General features: G+C 43.6%; 2 protein-coding genes across 3 annotated transcripts in view; both read left to right on the top strand.

The window, feature by feature from the left end:
• LOC108306442 (polyunsaturated fatty acid lipoxygenase ALOX12-like) overlaps positions 1–20,217 on the top strand; it is a 271,605-nt gene that overhangs the window by 102,671 nt on the left and 148,717 nt on the right. The window lies entirely within an intron of this gene.
• XAF1 (XIAP associated factor 1) overlaps positions 5,629–20,217 on the top strand; it is a 21,549-nt gene continuing 6,960 nt past the window's right edge. The window contains exons 1-5 of one of the 2 annotated variants that reach the window (XM_017531743.2): positions 5,629–5,999; positions 8,347–8,482; positions 9,332–9,388; positions 9,764–9,959; positions 11,195–11,280. In XM_017531743.2, coding sequence (XP_017387232.1) covers positions 5,968–5,999; positions 8,347–8,482; positions 9,332–9,388; positions 9,764–9,959; positions 11,195–11,280 — 507 coding nt within the window. In that variant the 5' untranslated portion in view covers positions 5,629–5,967. The remainder of the gene's footprint in view (positions 6,000–8,346; positions 8,483–9,331; positions 9,389–9,763; positions 9,960–11,194; positions 11,281–20,217) is intronic. The other variant, XM_017531742.2, reaches the window with a different exon arrangement.

Below are 20,217 nucleotides of genomic sequence, written 5' to 3'. Positions count from 1 at the left end.
TTACATTCCCCTGAACTTATGCACGGAGCCCTCATTACTGAGTTAGAAAAACAGTGATGTGCTGCTAAATATTTACCAACCAGCCCTTGGGGATGGGGGAATACTCTGATTTGTAGCATTCTCCCATTTCCATGGTGTAAATGCTCTCATTATGGCCAATTTTAAGGTATTGACATGATCTTACAAATGGAATGTTAAGAAGAGATGGACACAATATCTCGGGGCCAGTGTGAACCACTGTGAGAAAGACCACATGATGTCAAGGACAGGGTAGGAAGAAACACAAGTTTCCATTTTTAAAAATTAAAACACTAGTTATTCTCTAAAATGAGAGTCTGAGTGGCTGTTCATTACCACAATTTAACCATGTAAGTTCCCCCCAAATTCTGAGTGACAAGACCCTGAGGCTCTGAAATTTTTCTCTTTCACCGCTCCGCCTCCACCATAAAAAGCAACAATAAAAAAAATTGACATATATGGTCATTTGTCCTGAGTTCCATGAGATTTGTAGCAGCCAAGGTGACCACACTATGATCAAGATATTAAAAAATTGGTTGGATGCAGTGGTGCATTTCTGTAATCCCAGGACTTTGGAAGGCCGAGGTGGGAGAATCGCTTGAGGCCAGGAGTTCAAGACCAGCCTTGGTAACATAGTGGGATCCCGCTTCTACAAATTTTTTTTTTAAGTTAGCTGGGTATGGTAGTGCATGCCTGTCGTCCGAGTGGAAGCAGGAGGATTGCTTGAACCTGGAAGTTCGAGGCTGCAGTGAGCTATGATCACCACTGCACTCCAGCCTGGGTGACAGAGAGAGACTTCATCTCTTCACCATATATAAATGGTAAATATAGATATATCCTTTTCCCAGATTATATATATACAATATATATGTTATATATAATATATATATTATATATATATATAAAACCTGGGAGAGATATATATATATCTCACCTTTTCACATGTTTTTTATATATATTCTTTTATATATAATATATATATAAAATATATAAAAATATATAATATATTTTATATAAGTATATATTATATATTTATATATTACATATTACAAATAAAATACATATATAATATATATAACATACAATATATATGTAATATATATTTATATTATAATATATTATAAATATATATCTATATTATATTTTGACTACTAATTTTATATATATTTATATTGTATAAATATATATTGTATAAATATATTTATATTGTATAAATATATATTGTATATTTATATTATAAATATATATTGTATATTTATATTATATAAATATATATTGTATATTTATATTATATAAATATATATTGTATATTTATATTATATAAATATATATTGTATATTTATATTATATAAATATATATTGTATAAATATATATATAATTAGTAGTCAAAGAGAGGCTTTAGGCAGTCAAAGAGAGACATTGCCGTATCCCTTTACTATTTATATAAACATATATATCTCTCTATATATAATCTGGGAAAATGAGAAGGCTCATAACACTGACCCTTGTAAATGTCAAGGAAGAGTCCTTGGCGTTTGGGTTGTGATTGTTGATTGGATAGGAATGGGTTGGTGGGGGAAGTGGGTGAGGAGATGTTTTAACCAGGAAAAAACAAACAGACAAAAACTATGAATGTGTGAAAAGAGACTTCTCACAGAAAGAAAGGAAGAGAACAGTACTGGTCACTCCCCACGCAGATAGAATGCCATGGAGTTGCTGTTTCTTGCCCATGAGTTTCATGACAATCTTCCTTCCCCTTCACATGCCAACTAAGCAGCAGCCAGCAGGACATTCCCTGACCGTGCTGCCCAGCCAGGCCTGGAGTCTGCCCCAAACGCAATCACAGATATTCCCAGGCTTGAATGCCATCCAGAGACCAGTCATTTGATGTAATTGCATGTGGTCTGACAAACAAACTCCCACCCAAACACGTTGTACTTAGGGAGTCTGAAATCTATATGATCACATCTTCCAGAACTCAGGCCCACTCTGACCACAGGATTCTTCCAAAGACAACACCGACAGAAGTGTGTGCAATTCCACCATATAATTTTTGTCTGGGAAGTGAAATATCTCCATCATTACATCATCTTCCTTAGAGTAGTGATCCCTTAAATGAAAAAGCCTAAATAAGATCCCTTCTCAAAGCCAACTATTAAAACAATCACTTTTAAATATTCTCTCCTCTCTTCCATGCTGTACAAGTACAGTTTTCACACAATTTCTCTTCTGATCCTCAAACAATGCATGGAGGTGTGTATTATTCCTGTGTCTTGGTCCAGCCAGGACTTCCTGCTCCCTTTTCCCCCCATTTCTGCAAAGGTGACATGGCCAGTCCGGCCAATTCACGTCTGAGAGATTGGCTTCCTGTGACAACCTTCACCCCCCTCCCCTGACCCATAGGCCTGACACAAAAGAGACTGCCGGAAACTCCCAACAACAGCCAAGCGGGTAGCCACAGTGTCCTGGAAAGGAATTCTAAGCCCACAACAAAGCGTTTCTCATCTAGTTTTTCCTTTTTTTTTTTTAATGGGATTGGGGTTGGGGAGGGGTTGGCAGCCAGCCAAAGACGGGTGGCAGAATGATGAAATCATGCAAGCCCACAGCACCGAATGATGTTGTAGTGGAAATGGGGACAGGCTTTTGTGCTAACCAGAATGTTCCTGCATATAATCTCTGATTAATAACAGTGGTGGCCCAGGAACAGCCATGGTAGTCAAAGAGAGACATTGCTTTATCTGTAATATTCTATTTTTTAAAGCGTGTATATTCATTTATTAGTTATGTAATATAAGTTGTCTTGAAAAATGAAAAGAAAATGGCCATTGCTGCCACTTTGAGAGCCCTCAGATTCTGGGGTGTTGTGTGTGGGGGGCGGAGATTTCTAACTCCCTGCTTAATTATCTCAAAACACCCCATCCATTCAGGCCAGCCAGCCTTTGACTGCCTGCTACTTGCAAAGCCCAGTACTGCACTGCCTAACAAGCACAAAGCCCATGGGTCCCTCCAGGAAGGCAAGGGGTGTGGATCAGAAAGAGCTGGCTCTCAAATTGCCTGTGCCTGTGATTGGATGAGGAGGAGTTGAAGAAACAAACAGGCAATTCACCGTAACCAGAGACAAAGGAGGTAGGTTCTGTGTCAGTGATGGCATAGGAGTCGGTCCTGAAGAACCGCTGGGATTTTGATGAGGAAGGGAAGGGCTGGTGTGGGTGGGACAGTCTGCAGGAGGAAACATCTTGGAAGAAAATTAGGATGTAGATGAAAAGCAACCTATGGTCACTTCTGATTCCACCCTCACGCCCTGTCCACAGGTTCCAGTCCTCTTAGATGACCGATCTATACACCCATCTCCTGCCACCACCCCCATCCCATCTCAGCAGGAGACAATGCATGAAAAGAAAGCTCTTCGTTTTTCATTCTTGATATTCACAGACTGCCCAGATACAGACAGGAGTGGGCAGTGAAGGTCAGAAGGATGAAGGAGCTTGCCTAGCCGATGAGGAAGGGAACAAGATAAGATGCAAACCTCTGTCTCTGACTCTTGGTCAAGTGCTCCTCCGCCCAACTAGCTGTTAAATGAGGTGGATGGGGTCTTGGTTAGGTACAGAGACAACTGAGTCAGATCAACTTGGTATAAATCCTAGCTCTGATGTTGAGCTATTTACCTAGCCTGTCTCTACCTCCATTGTCTTTTCATTTTTCTTTTCTGAGGCAGAGTCTCACTCTGTCACTGCCTCTGTTTTCCATAGCAAAATAGAGTTAATAATCCTTACATGAGAGCTGTTGCACAGATGAAAACACAGACAACGCCTACATAATGCTTAGTATGTGCCTGGAACATAGAAATGCTGAAGCAGTCATTCCCTCTTCCCGCCTATCTCTGTGGTCATTAGTACCATCGCACACCGCCTCTCATTTAGTGCCCGAATCTTGGAGCCTGCCTGGAGGCTGGAGCCATGCCGGGACATTTCCCTTAATCTTGCTAACCTCCTCAGAGAGGCGGCACCCACCCCATCGGCAGACTCCACGCGCATTCTCTGGGTCTGCTTGTCATCCCTCCAGATGTTGTTTGGAGTCTTTCTATTAGCACAGCTGTTTCTGGGATCTGGAAGAACTCTAAGGGCCCTGGGGAGGATACACACCGGAGTGGGTCTCTCGAGGCGGTGGCAGGGGACTGGGGAAGAACGTAAGCCCCTTCTATGTGCTGTTCTCAAATGACTCCAGCATGCAGACAGGCTTGGAAGCTCCGGTCCTCTCACTGTAGCACCAAGAGCCTCATAAATGGCCTAGCTCCGTGCTAAATGCTTCAAGCAATTATTACACTTTCCCCCTCGCCCCCCCTCCCACAGTGATCCCTTTGGGATTTCTGACATTCTGAGCATCTGTTTGAAGTTCTTCATGCACGAGTGACAAGCTGCCATGTATTTAGCAGCTCCTGTAAAGCTGTAGACAGTGGGCTTGCTGAAGCTGAAGTACAGATGCGTAAAATCACAATCAAAATTCTCCAAATGCATCCTGATATTAGTCTTCATTGTGTTTACAAACAATATTGGTGAACACTGAAGTGAACTAAAAACTGGCTGGATTTTTTTATAAATAACATTTTGGGAAACAAATGTAAATTAAACCCCCTTTTAAAAAAGTCAGCATGAAGCGTGTACTATCCACGTGTTTCTAATGAGGTTATAATTATTCTCAAATGTTTTCAATTCTCACTGAGCTGTTAGATACACTGTTTTATTACTTTTATGTGTCTAACTAATCATACCCTGCTTCTTCCTGTGAAAAAACCATACACAGGAGGACAAACTGGCAAATGCTCTAGATTCACTTGAACATAGAAATGCTGAAGCAGTCATTCCCTCTTCCCGCCTATCACTGTGGTCATTAGTAACACCACACACCGCCTCTCATTTAGTGCCCGAATCTTAGAGCCTGCCTGGAGGCTGGAGCCATGCCGGGACATTTCCCTTAATCTTGCTAACCTCCTCAGAGAGGCGGCACCCATCCCATCGGCAGACTCCACGGGCATTCTCTGGGTCTGCTTGTCATCCCTCCAGATGTTGTTTGGAATCTTTCTATTAGCACAGCTGTTTCTGGGATCTGGAAAAACTCTAAGGGCCCTGGGGAGGATACACACCGAAGTGGGTCTGAGCTAACACCACCCTGCATCCCCACAGCCTCCCTGGACACTGCAAAGTCCTCCTCACTGTCTGGAGGTCCAGGAGCACTTTTTAGCCCTTTTTTGCTTTTAGCAGAAGCAAAGAGCTTGTTCAGATCAAGAAGAGTGAGGCTTTGAGTCCCTCTATGTGCCATCCTATGTGCCAGCGACATGGACATGCGACTCTTCTCGTCCTCTGGCCTTTAGGGCTGTGGCCACCACCTTTCCATTCTCCCGAGCTGCCACAAGCAAGAGCTGGTGGGAATGAAAGGGGTTATTTTTTTCTTTTTCTTTTTTTTTTCTTAAGATGGAGTTTTACTTCTTTTTGCCCAGGCTGAAGTAAAATGATGCAATCTCAGCAGCATTCAAGCTCAACACGGCAAGATCCCTCTTTCCTGCAGAGGGAGGACCAGAAGGGAGCAGAGATGGGGGACAAGGGTGGGAGGTTGATGGTTTGAAAAAGCGATGGAGGCCCAGACAGAGCAAAGCCAGCCAGCTGCGGTAAGGGAGCCAGCTTCTGCCCGGGAGAGGCCTGGCCTCAGGCTCGCACCCTCAGGGGGGTAGACAGCCTGTGACGGCAGCACAGCATGGCCGAGGGAGACAACAGGGGCTGGCCAGGCTGCAGAGGGACTTCCTGGGAGGCTCCAGCCACAGGAATCCTAAGCTGAGATTCTGGAGATCTTCTCCCTTCCTGCAGCTGTGGGCTGGGCCACGGAAACACTTTCAGTTTTGTTTCCTTGTCTGCAAGAAACGAAACTCAGCAGAAAGACTGAGCAGAGAGCAGAACATGGAAGAAGGCTTCTTGGTGTGCAGGAACTGGTAAGAAACACCTTCTCCAGCGGCAGACCCGGGCTGGATAGTGAGAGACGTGGATGAGATAGGGCTGTTGCCAAAGGGAGGAGAAAAATGGTTCCTGCGCTTAGGAGAACAAGCAGCTGGAGACTGTGGGCCCCAAGTGTAGGAGGGTTTAAACTTAGTCATCTCTGGGTGAGGGTGAGCAGCATCACCTCCACTTCACTGCATCTGCTTTCCCCAAATTTTAGGCTTTCGGGGACAATTCTGAAGCCAAATAGCCAGGACAGTTGGTTCCAACTGGGCTACTCTTACTTGTGAGATCTTGGGTTCTAATTTGGGGTTCTGATACTATGACCTTCACACCAATCTGTGACAGAAAGGGCCCCACAGGCCAGGTGCGGTGGCTTACGCCTGCAATCCCAGCACTTTGGGAGGCTGAGACAGTCAGATCATGAGGTCAGGAGTTTGAGACCAGCCTGACCAACACGGTGAAACCTTGTCTCTACTAAAAATACAAAAATTAGCCAGGCATGGTAGAACGTGCCTGTAATCCCAGCTACTCAGGAGGCTGAGGCAGATGAACTGCTTGAACCTGGGAGGCAGAGGTTACAGTGAGCAGAGATCGCCTGGCAACAAAGTCAGACTCTGTCTCAAAAAAAAGAAAGAAAGAAAGGGCCCCACAGAGATTCCCCAAGACTATTCTCACCCTCCTTGGAAAGGGAGCTGTGGGGCAGGGCAGGGAGGACAGAGCAGGGGGCTGGGACCACACCTCTAAGGGCGGGCGGAATCTGTCCCATCAAAAATCCCCATTCTTAAAGTTCCCTACCTGTGACAGGGACCTGAGTGGACCCTCCCCAGAGAGCTTTGCTCCAACCAGACCCTTCAAGTTCTCTGGTTTCTCAGCCAGCCCAGGAGGAGCAGGGGGGCAAGGGACCAGGCTGGGAAGACGAGAACAGAGGAAGGGAAGATGGCACTGCCTGTGTGCCCACTGCCTGGGCAAAGCGGAAGCAAAGAGCTTGTTTGGATCAAGAAGAATGAGGCTTTGACAGTCCCTCTCTGGGCACGTCCCATGTGCCAGGGACATAGACATGCGACTGTTTTCGTCCTCTGGCCTTTAGGGCTGTGGCCACCACCTTTCCATTCTCCCGAGCTGCCACAAGCAAGAGTTGAGGGAAATGAAAGGTGTATTTTTTCTTTCTTTTTCTTTCTTTCTTTCATTCTTTCTTTCTTTCCTTCATTCCCTCCCTCCCTCCCTCCTTCCTTCTTTCCTTCTTTCCTTCCTTCCTTCCTTCCTTCCTTTTTTTTTTACTTGAGATGGAGTTTCACTTCTTTTTGCCCAGGCTGTAGTTCAATGACACAATCTCAGCTCACTGCAACCTCCGCCTCCTGGGTTCAAGTGATTCTCCTGCCTCAGCCTTCCTAGTAGCTGAGATTACAGGTGTGTGCCACTATGCCCGGCTAATTTTGTATTTTTTTTAGTAGAGGTGAGGTTTCATCATGTTGGCTAGGCTGGTCTCGAACTCCTGACCTCAGGTGATCCACCTGCCTCAGCCTCCCAAAGTGCTGGGATCACAAGTGTGAGCCACTGCGCCTGGCCAAAAGGGGGCCTTTCTCAGTGAAGAGGACGGTTAGAGAAAAATGCCCTGCCCAGGAAGTGGGAGGCTCAGAACGCTTCCTTCACTGTGGACTCCAGGAAGAAGCTCAGAGCCTCTGTGGGTTAGCGCAGGTGAACCTGGCGGCAGGAGAGACTTGGGAAGCTCTCGCTTTGGAGATTCTAGCAGTTGGCATGGTCCGGGCAGGAAGCGTGAGCCTTGCAGGGCTGCATTCCTAACACTGTGGACCAAACAGGGGCAGCAATAAACAAGAAAAAACCTTCAAGAGAATTTGGCACTTCTCTCAAATTATTTAAATTGAAAGAATTATTTAAATTATTTACAATGAAATGTTATTTTAAAAACAGCCTTATAGAGGTATAATTGACCTACAATAAACCGCACATTCTATAACAATTGATAAGTTTGGGCCTATGTTATATACATCTGTGAAACACCATCCCCGTAATTGAGATAATGAAGCTCCCCATCACCCCCAAATCTCCCCTGTGCCCCTTTTGTAATTCCTCCCTCCTGCTCCTCCCCAGGCCCCGCCCCAGCAATGTAAGAGCTCTGTGGAACGTCCTTACACTTATTCAATGATGATGTTCTGTTCTAATTTTGACCCAACACAGGGAGTGGGGGCAGGTGGTGTCATCATCATCACATGTTCAGTGCTTAAGGCCTCTGGAGATCTAGTCCCGGGTGGGAAATACAGCTCCATGTTTCATAATAGGAAAATAAGTCTATTTTCCTATCTCGCCTCCTTGACCCTGTAGCAAAAGAAATGTAGCCTCTGCCCACTTTGCCCTCCACGAGGTGCACTGCTTGCGGTTCCTGGTCCTGTGCCCGGAGTGTGAGGAGCCTGTCCCCAGGGAAAAGATGGAGGAACACTGCAAGGATGAGCACCAGCAGGTGAGCAGGTGGCAGGGAGGATGGAGTCCGGGAGTCCGAGGCAAAGATGCCTGCAGGAGAGATGGGGTCGGGAGTTGGGGCAAGGGTCCAGTCCTCCCTGCGGGAGAGATGGGGTCTGGGAGTCAGGGAGTGGGGCCAGCCTTGCCTACAGGAGAGATGGGGTCTGGGAGTCGGGGTGAGGGTCCAGTCCTCCCTGCAGAAGAGATGGGGTCCTGGAGTTGGGGTGAGGGTCCAGTCCTCCCTGCAGAAGAGATGGGGTCCTGGAGTTGGGGCAAGGACTGGGGACTTAAGGCAGGAGTCCAGTCCCCCAGGCAGAGACTCACTTGAGGGCCATGGGAAATCATTTAGCTCCTTCACAGGAAGGCCCATGGGCAGGAAATGTTAATCCTGCCTTTTTCATGCTAATCTGAACCTACCTCCAATTTTCCCATCTCCAGTCCTTTCCCTACAGGCTTATGGGTCTAGCATAGGCAAGAGGATCTGGTTTCAGGAAAGATTGGCTCTTCTCTTGAGACCAGTAAAGAGGGGACGTGAAAAAGAAGGCCCCTGAAGGCAGTCAGGTCGAGCTTTGTTTCCTGCCTTTTCATGTCCCTTCCTCCTGGGCCCCTGATCTGTCTCTCTGGAGATACTCAAGCTCAGGCATCCATTTCAACTCAGACTGGTCTGACAAACACTTCTTGAACGCTGGGCTGGGCGCTAGAGAGAGACTGAGGTAGCCACACTGGATCCCTGCCCTCTAGGAGTTCACAGACTCCAACCTGGAACATTGTAAGCCAAAGTGAATGTGGGACAGGCCCAGGGTGCTGGGTGGAACCCACATCTGGGGTGTGTGTGTGTGTGTGTGTCTAGGTTGGGTGTACGATGTGTCTGAAGAGCATACAGAAGTCCTCACTGGCGTTTCATGAGGTAAGAGCTCCATGTGATTTCTCCTTTACAGCCAAATAGGCCAACCTGAGAAAAGGAGAGGAAGGGGAAAGGGGAGGCCGATAGTAGAGAATTCCACCTGACCACTCTTTACACCCCATCGGGCTTGGAGAGCATGACACACATGAGCCCACTGCATGACACATGACCTCCTGTCCCCCAGATACTGGCCAGAAGGGCTTTCCATGGTCCATGAGTCCAAGAGAGCTCAGATCGCCCTAGGGCAGTCCCTCACTCTGGCCCTTCTCATCTGCTATCTCTTATTGGCTGCAATTCCATAGGGAATTGGGCACACATCCTTGATCTGTCTGCAGTCAAAGAGGCCAGTGATCATGCCCTTCCTGCTGCTTCCCACAGGCCAATGATTGCCAGGAACACACTGCTGAGTGTAAGTTCTGCGAGCTGGACGTGCAGCTCAGCAGGCTGGAGCTCCACAAGTCCCGCTGTGGCAGGCAGACGGAGCTCTGCCGGGGCTGTGGCCAGTTCATCACGCGCCGGGTACTCGCCGAGCACACACGTTTCTGTTGGAGTGAACAGGCCCAGCTCAGGAAAGGTGAGCACACAAACTGGGGTAGAAGAGAGACGTTCTGAGGGCCAGAGCATTTCCTGGATGGGATGTGAGGATTGGAAGCTCTCAGCAGCATGGATAACAAGTGTATTTGCTATGTAGGTCTCAATTCATCCAGCTATTCTCATTCTAAACCATGCATTAGTGTGGCCTTCCTGTGTGTCTGCCATGGTCTTCAAATGACTGGTCCAGGGAGACCAGGGGGCTGAGGCTAGAGCCTGCCAGCCACAAAGTTGAGTAAGGAGGCCACGGGGTGTCCTAGGAAACAGGAGGCTTTCTTTGAATGCCTCCGGCACAGTCCTAGCCTGGCAGAGATCCATTGATTTCTCATCCTTTTACAGATGAGAAATCTACACACAGAATAAAGCAGAGGCTTCCTAGAGGCAGAAATAAGACTAGACTTTCACATTTTCCACCAAATCTAGGGCTTTTTCCATTATCAGCAATGGCCAGAAGGGACCTAGCTATAACTCCTGGCCTTGGAGCCTATGTATTGGCTCTCTGGTACCATTTTATGTTCACTTGACTCACATGCCTCTTTACAAGGGTATATTTAGTGTCACTGTCACATAGTCATCAATGTGACAGATCCTTTGCTGTCTTTGCTGGTTGTTTTGGTAACATGGTAACATAAGAGACAGCCTAAAACTCCCCACACAGTAACTCTCTCCTGATGAACAGTCTACCCAAGGTCAAAATTGGCCAATGAAAAACTGAAAAGTGTGAGATTCATGTACATTTCCTTCATCCAGCATGGCTGGACTTCAACAGAACAAAACACAATCTTCCACACAACTTCAACACAACACAACCCAACACAGCTTCAACACCATCAACAAAGATGTGTTCAACCAACACCTGGTCCGATCACAGAGCCTGGAAACTGGTGATGAAGAGCAGTTAGATTGGAGAGGATTGGCATCAGTGGCTACAGTTCCAGTCATCTCCTTAGAAAGCAGTCCCGCTCCGGGAAGCTGTCTCTCTATCAGGGTTGCTGCTGCCCTAACTGCACATCTGTAGCCATAAAGGAAATGATGTGGGTGACTCTGCCAAGAGCTGCCTGCGTAGTCAAGGATGCCGGCAGTGCAGGAAAGTCAAAGCCAGACAGGCCCGGGGGCAGTTCATGCTCATGAGTACAGGCCATATAGACAGCTGTGGGTGAGCTGGGCTAGCCATTGTCAAGGGCAATCATTTGTGGTGTTGTTTCTGTGTTTATTCAGGGGAAAGAATATCAGCACCTGAAAGGGAAATCCACTGTTATCATTGCAACCAAATGATTCCAGAAAATAAGTATTTCCACCATATGGTGAGTAGCAGTTAGTAATTTTCTAATGCTGCCAGTAATTAGTCCACATTCTGAAAAGTAGGATAGGAAAGGCAGATTCTGGGCCCAATTTTGCGTAGCATGAATATTAAAGGATCCCATATATATATATATATATATATATATATATATTTTTTTTTTTTTGCTTTGTTCGAAAAGATATTTTAGTGACTAGCTTAGGCTAATCGAGCACACACAATTGGTCTTCCTTTGTGCCCAGCCCTTGAGGGGGCCTCTCTTACCACTCCCAATAGCCGCAATCACCTCTGACCATCTCCAACCTTCATGGCCTGGACATTGCAAATTTGGTCCTCAGTAGGGCCTGTCTTACTGCTTTCTGTCCCATGTGGGAGTCTTCTCTATTAGACTGTGAGCTTCCTGAAAAACTGAATGACTTTTTCCATTTTCCTGATATCAGGGGTTGGTGCAAAAAGAGGACTCTATAGAGATGCAGTCATGTGATTGACCGACAGACTGATTTTGTCTGGGAACACTCAGACTCTTCCCTCCATAGCCCTAAGCGCCTTTTAGTGCACTGCTGTGCCGAGTCGCTCCCTTCTTTTGGACAGAATGGAGCGTTTCTCCTTTGGGAGACTTACCAAGGCTTCTCTCCAAGGAACTCATCTCCTTCTCCTTGGACAGAAAGTTGTTTACTTTCTTAATACTTCCGTTCCTAGAACTACAGAATATCAAAACTAAAGCACCCATAGAGATGATCCAGCTCTTTGCTTTTTTGTTTTGTTTTTACTAGTGTGGGAAACCACATATAATGTAAAACTTGCCACTACTGTAGAGACAGTTGTTACATTCACAATGTTGTGCAATCTAGTTCTAGAATATTTTCATCCTCCCAAAAAGAAATCCTGTACCCATTTGCAGATACTATCCATTCCCCCATCTTCCCAGTTCCTGGCAACCACTAATCTACTTTCTATCTCTATGGATTTGTCTGTTCTGGACATTTCACGCCAATGGAGTCATGTAACATGTGGTCTTATGTAACCATCTTCTTTCACTTAGCATAACATTTTCAAGGTTCACCCGTGTTGTAGTTGTGACAAATATCATATCAGCACTTTATTCCTTTTAATGGACTTTTTTTTTTTTTGAGACAGGGTCTCATTCTGTCGCCCAGGCTGGAGTGTAGTGGCACAATCTTGGCTCACTGCGTTCAAGCTGTTCTCCTGCCTCAGCCTCCTGAGTAGCTGGGACTACAGGTGCCTGACACTGTGCCTGTGTAAATTTTGTATTTTTTTTTAAGTAGAGATGGGGTTTTACTACATTGGCCAGGCAGGTCTCAAACTCCTGACCTCAGGTGATCCGCCCATGTTGGCCTCCCAGAGTTAGTGGCCTTTTTATGGTCATCCTACATTTTGTTTCTCTACTTGTTGATAAACATTTGAATTGTTTCCACCTTTCAGTGTGCTTTTTGAAGTGGAGTCTGTGGACCAGCAGCATCGGCATCACCTGGAATCCTGTTAGAAATGCAGAATCTCAGGCCCTCCCCTTAGAAATGCTAAATCAGAATATGCAGAGTCACATGATTTCACAGGCATTTCAAGTCTGAGAAGCGCTGCCCCAGCCACGTGATTCTCAGCCTCAGATGTACATGGAAATCAACTACTGATTTGTTTTCCTCAGTACTGATATCTGTTAGATTCTATAAGTGGTCCGTGTCTTCTATTTGAATGAGAAGATACTTGGTGAGCACCAAAACAAGAGTGAAGCTGACTACTTCCCTTCAAATGTTCAGCCTGGCAACCAAGGCACCTACACACTTATTGAAAGGCTTCAGGGAGCTGGGGAGCTCTAATACACATGGAAGTGGATTTGTGCTTAGCAACTCTGAATTTTAGTTCTGCCCTGCCCGTTACTGGCTGTGTAACCTCTCTGAGCTTCTTTCTTCTTTTAGGGAAAATGGGGATAATGGTTTATCTCCTTGTTCAGGAAAGAAGACATCCATGACCAGCCAGCACCAGAGCTCTCTCCTTGGCAGCATCCACACTCACTCACTTTGCCTTCCCACCTCTTAACCACAGAGGAGCTTTCTATGCTCCTATCTAAAGCCTATCCCCTCCTACTGGTTGGTGTACTATATCCTTTCTTTTTGCCTACACAAGGTCACACAAGGTTGTTCCTACACTGCTCCAGCAATTCTCCCCTCTCTGTCCGGCAACAGGGAGAGGTTAAAGGAGCTGTACACATAGGCAACAACAAAGTCTCAAAACTCTAGGATGTCCTAACATTTGTGTTATGATAAGTTTTTAAAGGGCTGCTACTATTGAATATTTAGATATCAATGGTGAATCTTTGGCCTTGCACAAAAAGAATCTTTTTGAATTTGAGAATTAAGGATTGAAATCATGTATACTAGGTGGTTTTGTGGTTTTCAGTCTTTAACTTTTTATTAACATGACCCCAAACCAGAAAAACATAAAGTACTTCTGACCCCATTTCCTACAAGCTACCATCTTGTTTCTTTGTAGAAAAACATTTGAACCAGTTGACTCTAGTCATGGCCTCCATCTTTTCTTCTCCCATTCTTATTCCCACTCCAATCTGACTCTTATGCCCACCCCGTCCAATGTTACCAAATCTGCTCTTGTCAAAATCAATTACATCTGCATTCCTAAATCCAGTGCTTAGTTCTCAGTCCTCAGTTTATGGGGAGCATTTACTGCTCATCACTCCCTCTTCCTCAGTGCACTTTCTTAGCCTCCAGGGTACCACACTCTTGTGGTTTTCAATAACCTTGGTGGTCTCTCATTCTCTATCTCTCCAACCTCTTAATTTTGGGGGGAAGCAGGGCTCAGTCTCTGGTCTCTTCTCTACCTATATTCACTGTCTTTATATTTCATCCAACTTCCTGATTTTTATTTTTTTTAATTTTTATTTATTTTTTTTCTTCCTGATTTTTATAAATGCCATATGTAGTCAGACACTTCCAAATTTATATCATAGTCTGAGCTTTTCTCCCCAAACTCTAGATTTGTATGTTACTATTTACTGCATCTTCACTTGAATGCTTGATAGACATCTTAAATGTAATACATCTGAAATGGAATCCTCTGTCCCACAGCTTGGCCCATCTCAGCTGATGGCAACTCTATCCTTCCAGTCGTTTAGGCCAAAATCTCAGGTTCACTCTCAACTTCTCTAGCCCTCCGTGTTGCTACCCTGGTGTGAACCATCATCTTCTCAAGCCCAGATGCTGCAGGAGTCTCCTAAGTGGTCTCCCTACTTGTCACTTTCCCCCTACAGTCTATTCTCATCACAGTGGTCAACGTGATCCCTTAAAAATACAAGTCTTGTGTGGCTCCTCTGTTCAGATCTCTGTACTCACTCTTGCCCCATTTTATGCAAACTCAACACTACAATAGCCTTAGAGATCTATGTCATCTTTGCCTCCCTTCCTACCTCATCACGTCTTTGATCTCATGTACTACTCCTGTTCAGCTCACTGGCCTCCTGGTTTTCTTGAGCATACTCTGCCCTAGGGCCTTTTCTCTGGCTACTGCCTCTGCCTGGGAGCCACCTCCTTACCTTCCCCACCTTATTCCCAGAGCTAACTCTCTCATTTCTCTCAAGTCTTTGCCCGGATGGCACCTTCTTAAGGTGATATACCACAACAATCTGGTTAAAATTGCAACGCCCTCTCCATCACATATTCACCACCCCCTGACCTTCTTCTATTTTTTTTTATAGCCTTTATAAACTTCTAACATATTATCTAATTTACTTACTTATTATGGCCCTTGTGGTTTCCCACCACCCCAGTAAAATTATAAGCCCCACTGCTCCCCTTTATGCTAACTACTCCCTAGACACAAATACTCTACTTTCACTTTTAGCTGTTTCTTCTGGTAATCACCTTCATATGTCTAAAGCACCTGCTTATATATTTTTTCAATTTAGATATTACCTGTTGACTCAAAAGGATTTAGGAATATGGATTTCACTTTTTTTATACCACCCATCCCACACACATACCTCCAAAGTTCTTCATTTCATCCTTCCAATTTATTAATTTCACTCATTCTGGTTAAATATTCAATATTACATTGATCTAACCATGTAAACATTATACATGGTTTTCCACACGAACTGTGATTATGCGTGCTTTCTCCTACAACTTGTTTTCCCTGGACTTAATAATTGTTTTGGCTTTTCATTTGTTCACTAAAAATTAAATTGATTATAAAAAATTTCAAACAAATATGAAACCCTCATGTTAATAAACCCTCATGTATTCACTCCTCAGATACAAGAGTTGTTGTTCTGAGCAGGGTGAATAAAAATAAATCTACCCTTAGATACATTACTGGTAAAAGGCAAAGCTTGATTTCTTTGAACTCAACCAAAGAAGGAGATTACAAGCAAAGGAATGGCAATTTGGCTGAAGCAAATATATCAACAACAATAATAGAAGTGGGTATGCAGTGGAATAATCTTCAAAGTGCTAAGAGAAAATAGCTGCTAATATGTAGAAATCAAAAGTTTTCCATACCTGAACTATTCTTTTCGTTTGTTTTTTTTTAAAGTATGATAAAGCAAATCCATGATATCCTGTTATTTCACCATCATTCTTAAATAGCACAAAAATACAGTCATTTACTTAATCGCAATGCCTTTACCACTCCAATGATATTAACAATAATCTTTCCCCCATTGTTTTGGGGCCCTGCATTTATCATTCTTGTTCATTACTACCGCTGGGGCTGCTGCTGCTTTCTCCTCCCTTGTCTTCTATTGGATTGAGAAAAATGTCTTTATTCTCTTTCTTCTTTTCTACTGATTCAGCAATTTTACTCTCTATTTCTATCATTTCAGTAGCTACCCTTAAGATTTTAATATGAATACTTGACTTAATAAAGTCTAAAGTTAATAATTAGCTCTACTCTTCTTACAAATAGTATTCCGATTTGAGAACACAGTAACGCAGATCCTCTACTCCTATCTTACATGAAAATGCTGCCAGAATTTTGCTTCATTTCGCTTTCAAACTACTTTTCTTTAGTGATTATTGTTGTTATTTATGTAACTCATGCCTATTTGGATATACTCACAAGTTTTTTGTTTTTTCTTTTTTTTGAGACAGAGTCTCACTCTGTTGCCTGGGCTGGAGTGCAGTGGCACAATCTTGGCTCACTGCAGCCTCCGCCTCCTGGATTCAAGCAGTTCTGCCTCAGCCTCTCGAGTAGCTGGTATTGCAGGCATGTGCCGCCATGTCTGACTAATTTTTCGTATTTTTAGTAGAGATAGTGTTTTGCCATGTTGGCCAGGCTGGTCTGGAACTCCTGACCTCACATAATCTGCCCACCTCGGCCTCCCAAAATGCTAGAATTACATGTATGAGCCACTGTGCCGGGCTGGATATACTCGCAAGTTTGCCCTTCCCTTTGCTCACTTCTTTCTTGGATCCTAAGCTTTCCTCTGGGTAAAATTTCTGTCTTCCTGAAATACATCTCAGTAGTTTTTTCACCAATAACCTTGAGTAGTAAATCTTTAGTTGCCTGAAAATATGCTTTTTGTTTTTTGCATTCATAAATGATCATTTCACTGGATATCGAATTCTAGATTAACAGCTATTTTCTCTTACAATTTTGAGTATCCTTCTGTAACAAGATACTACAGACAGGGTAATAATAAAGAGCTGAAATTTATTTCTTTTAAATTGTACTTTAGGTTTTGGGGTACACGTGCAGATCATACAGGATTGTTGCATAGGTACATACATGGCAATGTGGTTTGCTGCCTCCATCCACCTGTCACCTATATCTGGCATTTCTCCCCATGTTATTCCTCCCCAACCTCCCCGCTCCCCGCTATCCCTCTCCTAGTCCTCCCCAACAGACCCCAGTGTGTGATGCTCCCCTCCCTGTGTCCATTTCATTGTTCAACACCTGATTGTGAGTGAGAACATGCGCTGTTTGATTTTCTGTTCTTGTGTCAGTTTGCTGAGAATGATGGTTTCCAGATTCATCCCTGTCCCTATGAAGGACACGAACTCATTGTTTTTTATGGCTGCATAATATTCCATGGTATATCTGTGCCACATTTTCCTTGTCCAGTCTATCATCGATGGGCATTTGGGTTGGTTCCAGGTCTTTGCTATTGTAAATAGTCTGCAGTGAACATATGTGTGCATGTGTCTTTATAATAGAATGATTTATAATCCTTTGGATATATACCCAGTAATGGGATTGCTGAGTCAAATGGAATTTCTGTTTCTAGGTCCCTGAGGAATCACCACGTTGTCTTCCACAATGGTTGAACTAATTTACACTCCCCAAAACAGTGTAAAAGTGTTCCTATTTCTCCATATCCCCTCTAGCATCTGTTGTCTCCAGATTTTTTAATGATCGCCATTCTCACTGGCATGAGACGGTATATCAATGTACTGTTGATTTGCATTTCTCTCAGTGATGGTGAGCATTTTTTCATGTTTGTTGGCCTCATAAATGTCCTCTTTTGAAAAGTGTCTGTTCATGTCCTTCGCCCACTGTTGAGTGGGTTTGTTTGTTTTTTTCTTGTATATCTGTTTTAGTTCTTTGTAGATTCTGGCTGTTAGCCTTTTGTCAGATGGGTAGATTGCAAAAAATTTTTTCCATTCTGTTGGTTGCCAATTCATTCTAATGATTGTTTCTTTTGCTGTGCAGAAGCTCTGGAGTTTAATTAGGTCCCATTTGTTTATTTTTGCTTTTGTTGCCAATGCTTTGGTGTTTTAGTCATGAAGTCCTTGCCTATGCCTATGTCCTGAATGGTTTTGCCTAGGTTTTCTTCTAGAGTTTTTATGGTGTTAGGTCTTATGTTTAAGTCTTTAGTCCATCTGGAGTTGATTTTAGTGTAAGGTGTCAGGAAGGGGTCCAGTTTCTGTTATCTGCACATGGCTAACCAGTTTTCCTAACACCATTTATTAAACAGGGAATCCTTTTCTCATTGCTTGTTTTTGTCAGGTTTGTCAAAGGTCAGATGGTTGTAGATGTGTGGCATTGCCTCCAAGGCCTCTGTTCTGTTATATTGGTCTATATCTCTGTTTTGGTACCAGTACCATGCTGTTTTGATTACTATAGCCTTGTAGGATAGTTTGAAGTCTGGTAGCATGATTCCTCCAGCTTTGTTCATTTTGCTTAAGATTGTCTTGGTTAAGCAGGCTCTCTTTTGGTTCCATATGAAGCTTAAGGTGGTTTTTTCCAGTTCTGTGAAGAAGGTCACTAGTAGCTTGATGTGGATAGCATTGAATCTATAAATTACATTGGCCATTTCCACAATATTTATTCTTCCTAACCATGAGCATGGAATGTTTTTCCATCTGTTTGTGTCCTCTCTTATTTCATTGAGCAGCGGTTTGTAGTTCTCCTTGAAGAGGTGCTTTACATCCTATGTTAGTTGTATTCCTAGGTATTTTATTCTCTTTGTAGCAATTTTGAAGTTCACTCTTGATTTGGCTCTCTGTTAGTCTGTTATCGGTGTATAGGAGTGCTTGTGATTTCTGCACATTGATTTTGTATCCTGAGACTTTGCTGAAGCTGCTTATCAGGTTAAGGAGATTTTGGGCTGAGACTATGGGGTCTTCTAAATATACAATCATGTCGTCTGCAAATAGAGACAATTTGACTTCCTCCTTTCCTAATTGAATATCCTTTATTTCTTTTTCTTGCCTGATTGCTCTGGCTAGAAATTCTACTACTATATTGAATAGGAGTGGCGAAAGAGGGCATCATTGTCTAATGCAAGATTTCAAAGGGAATGCTTCCAGTTTTTGCCCTTTCAGTCTGATATTGGCTGTGGGTTTGTTGTAAATAACTTTTATTATTTTGAGATGCATTCCATTGATACCTAGTTTATTGAGAGGTTTTAGCATAAAGAGCTGTTGAATTTTGTCAAAGGCATTCTCTGCATCTATTGAGATAATCATGTGGTTTTTGTGTTTGGTTTTGTTTATGTGGTGGATTACATTATAGACTTGCATATGTTGAACCAGCCTTGCATCCTCAGGTTGAAGCCTACTTAATCATGATGGTTTTGATGTGCTGTTGCAATATGTTTGCCAGTATTTTATTGAAGATTTATGTTCATCATGGATATTGGCCTGAAGTTTTCTTTTTTTGCTGAGTCTCTGCTGGGTTTTGGTATCAGGATGATGTTGGTCTCATAAAATGATTTGGGAAGGATTCCCTCTTTTTGGATTGTTTGGAATAGTTTCAGAAGAAGTGGTACCAGCTCCTCTTTGTACATGTGGTAGAATTCGGCTGTAAACAACAACCTGGGCTTTTTTTGGTTGGTAGGCTATTAATTGCTGCCTCAATTTCAGCCCTTGTTATTTGTCTATTCAGGGTTTCAACTTCTTCCTGGTTTAGGCTTGGGAGGGTGCAAGTGTCCAGGAATTTATCCATTTCTTCCAGGTTTACTGGTTTATGTGCATAGAGTTATTTGTAGTAATCTCTGACGGTAGTTTGAATTTCTGTGGAATGGGTGGTGATATCCCCTTTATCATTTTGTATTGCATCTATTTGATTCTTCTCTCTTTTCTTTTTTATTAATCTGTCTAGTGGCCTGTCTATCTTGTTGATCTTTTAAAAAAAAAACATCTCCTGGATTCATGGATTTTTTGAAGGGTTTTTTGTATCTCTATCTCCTTCAGTTATGCTCTGATCTTAGTTATTTCTTGTCTTCTGCTAGCTTTTGAGTTTTTTGGATCTTGCTCCTCTAGCTCTTTCAATTTTGATGATAGGGTGTCGATTTTAGATCTTTCCTCACTTCTCATGTGGGCATTTATTGCTATAAATTTCCCTCTAGCCGGGCGCAGTGGCTCACGCCTGTAATCCCAGCACTTTGGGAGGCTGAGGCGGGTGGATCACGAGGTCGAGATCGAGACCATCCTGGTCAACATGGTGAAACCCCGTCTCTACTAAAAAT

The sequence above is a fragment of the Cebus imitator genome, unplaced genomic scaffold (genome assembly GCF_001604975.1).
Source record: "Cebus imitator isolate Cc_AM_T3 unplaced genomic scaffold, Cebus_imitator-1.0 Scaffold72, whole genome shotgun sequence".
NCBI classification, from domain to species: Eukaryota; Metazoa; Chordata; class Mammalia; order Primates; family Cebidae; genus Cebus; species Cebus imitator.
The sequence above is the reverse complement of the archived record's forward strand: the minus strand, read 5'-3'. Positions and strand labels throughout refer to the sequence as shown.